At 32.9% G+C, this 8600-nt stretch overlaps 1 protein-coding gene across 1 annotated transcript; it reads right to left on the bottom strand.

Moving 5' to 3' along the window:
- Window positions 1-623: 623 nt before the first annotated feature.
- On the bottom strand, window positions 624-5073 carry LOC120334184 (uncharacterized). Its single transcript, XM_039401642.2, has 8 exons — window positions 4867-5073; window positions 4610-4736; window positions 4327-4475; window positions 4015-4153; window positions 3560-3846; window positions 3239-3390; window positions 2852-2957; window positions 624-2690 (listed from the first exon to the last, which is right to left on the bottom strand). Exons 1-8 carry the CDS (start codon window positions 5042-5044, stop codon window positions 2683-2685), a joined length of 1146 nt encoding a protein of 381 aa, XP_039257576.2. The 5' UTR covers window positions 5045-5073; the 3' UTR covers window positions 624-2682.
- Window positions 5074-8600: the final 3527 nt, after the last annotated feature.

The raw sequence follows: 8600 nt of genomic DNA on the forward strand, positions 1-8600 counted from the left end.
ATTGTTCATAACTTAATCAAAACTTACCAAAGTTATTTGAGAAACTTCTGTTAACGATCCATCAATATAATTTAGTATGCGTTATTAACTGACAAGAAGTGTGATGAACTTACGCTTCAAAATTATCCAGTTGCCAATCGAGTTTTCTATTGTTTCATTACGAAAGGCAAATAATCTAGTTACTTATCGATTTGAATATTTCGACGAATCTACGTGTTTCTGCAAAATTTTATGCGACAGATGGTTCGATATCAGTATTGTTAAAATCGTGTTTTATTAAAAACAACAGAAGAATAAATAAACCTAATGGAATTACATCTACATTTCATGGTATTTGCTTTGAAGCGCCTACAACTGTACAAGTGCATATAGAATAAAATAAATCTGGAGTAGGGAGATACTGCATTCTTCCATACTAAAATACGTCGCAATCAGTCAAGGTAATTAGTGTATGTGGAATCCGTGTGTATTAAATGTAAAAAGATTAATATAATATTTGAGCGTCATAGTTACTGAGCTAAGGTCCCCGACAATGTATATCGTTCATCCATATTGGTATTTGCACTGAAATGTCAAAGTTTTCAAATATCTAGGTATAATAAACAAAACAAAATGGTTTGAAGATGTGTAAATGCTTTTATTTTCTTTTTCACGCGCCACATCTTATAATAATGATTCACACATTATGTGCACAAAAAGTTTGATAAAAAAGCGGTACAAATAACATAGAAATTGACTAGAAACAAAATGTCTGAATCTTGAGCGGCAACAAACAATATTTTCGGAATACGATTAGGGAAATCTCAAATAAAATATCATAGTAAAATCATTATCAATCAATCTATACACAAATGTATTAGATGACGGATAGCTGTGTATAACACCAACATGAGAGTGACTGTTTCCGCCTTCTTGAGCGGGTGACGGACTGGCGATGTACTGTAATAAAAGTAATGTCTGAAAAAAATTCTGAGAAAACTTCACTGGAACGGGAAATAGAAAAATTCCCGGACACTTCCATTGGAGTGTGTATAAACGAAGAATGATACTCCGGTACAAGTTACTACATTGACTCCATTGTTTTTATCTGAGCAAAATGATGATAGTATATCATGTCTCATAAATTTACAGATAATCTTTCTATGCAATTTTAAATACAGAACGAATGGAAGCAATTAAAAATTATGATTGATTGATGTCACGTTAAAAAAGACGATTACATAGAATAATTTTGTTACGTCTTGACAAAATAATTTGCATAATATATTCGAGGAATTTTGCAGGTTAAAATATACGAAACTCAAAAAGCAGATCTAAATAATAAATTTAAATTTAAGAAGTGATATATTTAAATTTCGCACTTCATGTCATTGTCATATTTAGAGTATCGTTCCAAACACTGCTGTCGCACACCAAAACAATCAAATTTACTAAGTTACAAGCAGTTTATAAGCGTGTCAGAAATAATAAAATCCGGTTTCCGGTGGTTTTGAGCGGTGATTCAAAAACAACCGATGCGTTTTTCTGTTTGTTACTCATTGTTGTTTTTCACCAATTCAGTCTGTATACGCGTGTTTGCATTTCGATATGCGTCTACATTTTACAGATTATAAGAAAGTGGTAGACCAGTATAATCAAATGCCTTCCTCACCTATTGAGGTTTGAATATAAAGTTATCACCGCTAAATTTGTAATGAAACATATTTTCTTTGTCCAGTGAAATCAAATAACCACCGTCTAAATTATTGTATCAAACTTTCAAAATATTTTTTATTACTCTCTAAGCTCGGAATGACGTTCCTTCATATGGCTTCATTTCTTTGCTCATATAACCGTCGTCAATGAGGTGTATCTCATGATCTTGTTGATCATACATTTCATTTTCTAAATCTTCGGATTCAAACCCAGTATCAACTGCTCGTGACGTTTTCACGTATTGCGCAATGTTGTTTTCGCTCGAACATTTTCTTATAAATAAAATATTATTACTTTCTCTGATCCACAACTCGTGTCGGTGCTGGAAGTGGAACTTCGGCGTGGCAAACTGGAAGTTTTAATATTTTCAACATTAAAGTCATCAGTTATTGATCGTATTTGCATCTTTGTCTCGGGTCTATTCGTCGAAATTCCGTTTTGAAATTTTTTTTTTGTAGTGTACTGTTCTTCACAATGTGTCAGAATTGGAAAAGCTTCTTTGTCTTTCGCGAACTTATTTTAGTCCGGTGCCGTTATGATTTGAAAACCTTTGTCATGCACACTAAAGTTTTCTTCATAGGAAAAAGTACTTGCCAGGTTCATATTCACCTCTAGTTTGTGTTGAGGTTCTTTTGATAATATTTAGTCAAATTTATTATCGAATCCCGAATCATATTGGTCATTAGAATTACCAATATTTAAAGAGGATATAGTTTCACCTTCGTCAACCAGCGAGGATATATTTTCAAATGAATCAATAGTCATATAATTTCCAGTTTCATGATTTAATGCAATTGTGCTCTCATTCGACTGATCAAATGATGTATTATGTATTTGATTCGAAAAAGAATAGACTCCGTTTTGTAAATCTGTTGGCGATATGTAATCCAGGTCGTTGCCAAATCCGGAGTCAACTTCATTGCGAATATCACTGACAGGGCGCGCAGTTTTTGCTTCTGTGCTGGTAATTTTGCAGATTTCTTCGTGTTAGTGATCTAAAAAGTAGTAAAACGTTTAAAACCAAAGAAGAATCTAATGAAATTTGTCACAATTCGAGCTGAAATATAGCTTAGGTACTCATAAATTTTATAGTTCAGGAAATATGTATGAATTTCATTTAAAAAATCTAGGAATCATCTAATATTTGAAAGCTTACATGCGAAACAAATTTGGTCAGCTTGCTCTCCCGCACTCTGGTTACGTATAATTGTATTATCTGGCAAGAAATTCTGCTCTTTTTCAATTTTGAACACCTTTTTTTCCTAAAAATATATATAAAAATGACGCTACAATATTGTCATAAATGATTTTAAACTTCGCAGATGAAAATCAGTGATTTTGAAAAAGTTTCGCATAATGGAAGCAAATTAAATATATCTGCGAGGCTGATGGGTGTCACATAGGGATCTGCGTTGAGAAGTTGGCCGTATGCTATTCAATTACAGTATTTTTTTTTACTTTGTCTCATTTCCTCTTAAAATACTATACTGTAGTGATTAAGAGGAGTTTATTTCTAAATAAATCCAGTTACGAATGTACTCACGGATATTTCTCTTTGAGTTTCCTTGTAGGAAGGAAAGCATTTCTGTATTTTTGTTTTATATAACCAGAAGAAAATGATGATAAATATGAGAAGGGCAACGGCGACAACAACCCCTATAACAATAATTAGTCTGGTTGTTGATGTTTCGTCATCTAAATAAAATATTGTATCAGTCAGTGAAAAGATTCGAAATATCATCCACTTCGATGAAAATTATAAACACTTGTAAGATTGTCCGAACGAGTGTTTTTCAATCATTAGTTTTGGACGTTTGTTTATATAAACAACATAATACAATCCGCAGAAAAAAGCAATATATACCAGATATCGCCGTGAGTAGTTTGCAAGTTGAAGTAGGATTCCACACACCAGACACCTTTGAGAACCAACACAAAGCATTTCCTTTCTTCGTAGTTTTGTTATGCAGCAAAGATTCGATATCAGAAACTTTTCCATTTATTGTACAATTGATTGAATTATTTTCCCATTCAACTTCTTCAGTCGTTTCAATCAACGTGAAATTTTTAATGCCAGTTACAAACTCATTGTCTTCATAGTGTCGACCATACGCAAGATAAGATTTCGCAGCTTCGAAAAAGCAGTAACGTCTAAAGAGTGATAATATCATTATGATGTCATTCAAATTAACGTACAAATAATACGACTGTTAGGCTAATGGCGTGGTTCAATGTTTTTATGTAACAATCGAATTTATTGAATCTAATTAACTAATTTCTATCAAATAAATATGCCCCATCATAGTAGTTTGCACTTACTCTGCTTTGAGTTGGAACCTGTCCGTGCTGGCATCCTGATGTTTTTTCAAGAAATATATTTCCCCACTTACTTCATAGAGACATACTACCTTCACCACATCGTCACACCACTCATGCGAAGTTGTTTCGATGTTGAATTCTGTGGATGAACTTAGATATAAATTACAAAACCCCGCTTAAGTTCAATTTTACAATTAAAGATAACTTTTACAATATATATTCATTTTATCAAATTTTATGTTACGGGCGACCGTTCTCTTTGAAATAGAATCGCGTATGTTGAGCGGTTTGTGATAAAAATCTTTACATTACCCTGTATTTGGAAGTAACAATACGTGTCTCTAATGAGTGGTATGATGAGTAGGAACATTTCGTCTTCGGTCATAGGTGGCAAAGTGCAAAACTCGCTCCATTTTACTCCACAACAATCGGGAATTGTTGTCCAGTTGTTTTTTATAATTCTAAAATGTAACGTCCTCATATATTATAAAAATAAAATAAAAGTTGTTATTGTTAGACAAAAACAAAATCTTATTACATATTCGACTATTACTTGGATGTAAATACTACATGTAGAATACAAACATGAACTTACGATACGATGGTAAATGTTAGGTTCTTGGCATACCATGAAGGCCTTGTCGTATTTACCCAGAATTGCACATCTTGTTTTGGTTTGTAAAGTTGATTGTAGGATATTCCCTTACATCCTGCCAAGCAACCTGAATGAATGAAATAAAATTATAATAATTTGGGATGTGAAATACAATATATATGAATGTTTTGCTATTGAAATGCCTCAAAGTAATCGTAGTTTATAACCTCAACGAAAATGAAAAACATCATACTCACCTTCCTTATACAATTTTTGAAATTCACAATCCATCGGGTTCACGTCGCACATATTTTCTTTGTATTGACATTCTGACTTTATGTAACATTCATCATTTTGTGATCCACTGGAAGATGAATAACGAAACACTAAACACCAAATAACAATTATCAAACTAAAGCGAACAGGCGGTTTCATTGTATTCGCTCTCTTCTCAGAACTAATTTAGGAATCTGATAAATATTCTGTACAAAATATTGTGAACATGTTTAATAAAGTAGATTCATGTGTACAGAGTAAAGATATAAATTGAACAAAATACAGATTCTATAAGTACACTGATCTATAGAGTGAAATACAGTAGGCGGACCTTTCTACAAACTTGGAATCTTCTAACTTTGGGGGAAAATTGGCTCGGGCTCAACGCTGAAGTGCTCATTTCGGGCATTTTATGGATTAAATCACGTCGTAAATAATGTATAGTAATATTGTATAGCCGAATATGAGTTAATTCATTTTTCGCAAGATTGAACATATTTGGCTTGAACTAGCTTCCAGGTTTTGTGTCAAAGATCTTCGAATGCGATGCGAAAATTATTTTCTCAATATGTTGAGGTTATAATCTAAAAAAAACTATGTCAATATCAAATCTCGTAGACATCTTTCAGTTGATAATCGCTTGTCTTAAATTTTTATGTAGTTCTAACTTCTAACCAAGTATTCATACATAGAGCCATAAAAGATATACTGTTTATAATATACCACAAACAACAATCATTTTGACTATATATATACATTTATTTGCTGCTAGTTTACACCATAGGGACAGTCGTGGGAATTATTAATTTCTCTACGCTTCACTTTCTAATGCTTTCTATGATATCTATAAGACATACTCAACAAACTTTCGAAACAAAAACCTAGTATTCTTGATGAATCATTTTTCTTATAAATACCAACTTTTCTTCACTATAATAATCGATATTATACTTAATTATTGTAAATTCATTTCATTTAGAAACAAGCTATATATCTATATATCTGTCTCGTTGCAAGAACGTAACACGCTTGCTAATGGAGCATTCTGGAATTATGCGTCCAAATAAAACCGTTACAAATCCCGAGCCAAATTGTTGTTCATATTGTATTTTTAAAATCTTACTACTCTGAATCGATTTAATGACTCGTTTGCCAGTAAATGTGCAAGTTCTGATATTTATTTTTTGAATAAATGCATCGAAAATCTTTACGGTTTATCAGCTACGACACTCGTTTTCGTTCGTTCGTCATGGTCGCACATAGAACACTTCTAAGGCAACCAATCCATACTGGACTAATTAAAACATGTTGGTAAATATCTGCATATGTTTATCTAATTCTGTTGAAAGGCCGAAGCAACGTTGACAAATCACAAAAACTATTGAGAAACGATAAACTTGGAACGATTCGTCCTGCAGTCCTGCACATTTCCTCGTATGAGCAACTCGACTCGACAACCCCGGCTCAGACGCCCTTAACGCACTGCTAGAACTCGACAAAAATCCAGTCTTTTGTAGAGATCAGCTGTAAGCGTATGATATCTCGCGTGTTTACTGAACTTACCCTGATATGGTTGTATCGACTGGAATGTATAACCATGATCAGATGTTTCTTTGCGCTATTTCCACCTTAGCAAGAGTGCCGAGATTTAATTTAAAACAGGAGAAATAATCATGGGATATACTTCATGGAACAAAAATATTTTCAATAGTTATTTTTCAATAAATTGATTTTGAAATTTTTTTGAATACTTTTTCAAACAAATCATTTTGTTAGGATATTGATAACAGGGATAATTTAACCACATTTTTAATATCATTCAGTAAAAATTTAAACGTGTGTTTCACATGGTGAAATGTTTTATAGTGTAAATATCTTGACCAATCATTTCCTACGAATTCTGGTAGAAATATATTTAAATAAAACACCAAAACGCATTCTTACACAAACGTATAAAAAATATGTATGGTTATTTATTTTTGGAATTTATGATATGGAAATTAGCACCGTTTTAATCCTAATAAAATGCTATTTCATTACAATAAATACCTTTCATACCCTGAGGTATTGCTCACTTTCGACAGTTGCCAACAGGGGATAAAACCACACTCTGCGGGCTAATATACCCGCTCATCAGTCACGTGAGTCTATGCTTCAGTGATGTTTGCACGTGGATTAGCTGGACGGATGAGCGTGATCGATTGGTATGATGTTGTGATTCGATCAAAAGGTTAATCCAGGGAGATAATTGTATCTGCGTCATGCTAGCACCAATCAACTGTTTTTTAACTGAAGAGGAAATTTCGCCATGAATCAGTTTGTTTTGGAATTTGCTTTGAATTTGTGTCGGTATATCTAAATTCTCGGAAATTCGACCACATTGACTCATATATGTAAATAATAAATGGTACATTAAATTTCCAAATTTGTAGCTAAAGGTTGTTCACACTGCATCTACATCATAATAAGGAAATTAATATTTCAAGCAAAATAGAAAAAAGGCGCGGTATTTGATCTGCAGTAATAATAGCATTCATAACCGCATTCATATGGAAAATTAGGAATTTGATAGATTCTCAGAATCAAACGGTTTTTAATTCTTATAGACAGGATGCCTTCTATTAAAGGCATTTTACATCACCTCATTGGCAGGGCTCTTTGGACCTTCAGTTCCACAACATACGACATAGTTAGGTAAATGATTCACAATATCTTCTCACATTTTAACATAATAATATAAAATTTGTGTTAATGCAGTGAAATCTTCACTTTTGTTTAAAGCTATGTAAATGTCAATAGCGTTTCATTAAGCATGTCTGACTGATTCTGATTGACCACAAATTCAATTTTATATTTAAATATCTCAAATTTTCCGCTCGTATCAGCACACACAAAAAAGAAAAATGGATTTGTGCTAATTCAATTTCGCGATTACCCTGTGGTAAGATGTCAAACAATAAGTATGTTTTATGCAAGAACGAGCTTGACCGATAAATATGAAATGATATATATTTGTCGCGATAGTCTCTGTTAAATAGGGGATTGGTACGTGAAAGTATAGCATGGCGCTTTATTGCTAGCTATTGCAATGTGCATTACCATATTTTTGTAACAAAGCTTCATAAATTTCGATATTCGTTATATGAGAGAATTGTACGAGTCAACCACAAGTTTTTAAACACAATGGCAATTTACATAATCACAGAATTGGTGATATTTGAATTCGTATCGTATACTGACGCCATAACACCCACTATTAGTATTGACAGTAAAATGATTGCTCTGTGAGATGGAGATGGAAATGAACGATGTGCACCAAATTAAGAAAGACAACTATGGCCCACATTTGGATATGAAATAATAAATAATAGATGTTGTGGAAATAACACGAAACATGAAACGATAGTTTTCACCGTAAGGAGAATTATGTTCAGCTACATATCGTTTTACTCTAAACCGCTAGTCAAAAATGGATGAATGGAAATTGGCACAATATGGTGCAGGATGAAAACGATCACCGCAGAGAAACGACTGAATATGTATGAAGCAAAATAAGAGAATGATGATTTCTACCGCAAAACTGTATTACAAATGTACAGGATCTCTATTTGTTTATTCATGTGTGTACATGAATTGGCGAGGTATGTCCGTCATTTGCCCAAGATGTGTTCTTTTTGATATATGTATATATATATATATATCTGACTGCCACGCA

Source organism: Styela clava, chromosome 15 (assembly GCF_964204865.1).
Source record: "Styela clava chromosome 15, kaStyClav1.hap1.2, whole genome shotgun sequence".
Taxonomy (NCBI): Eukaryota; Metazoa; Chordata; class Ascidiacea; order Stolidobranchia; family Styelidae; genus Styela; species Styela clava.

Bases quoted from the DNA above. Each gene is read 5' to 3' on its own strand.
- LOC120334184 (XM_039401642.2), bottom strand. From the start codon at position 5,044: ATGAAACCGCCTGTTCGCTTTAGTTTGATAATTGTTATTTGGTGTTTA. The intron at 4,737-4,866 runs GTGAGTATGATG...TCATTCATTCAG, and splicing joins TCAAAAATTGTATAAGGAAG to GTTGCTTGGCAGGATGTAAG. The intron at 3,391-3,559 runs GTATATATTGCT...TATTTTATTTAG, and splicing joins ACTACTCACGGCGATATCTG to ATGACGAAACATCAACAACC.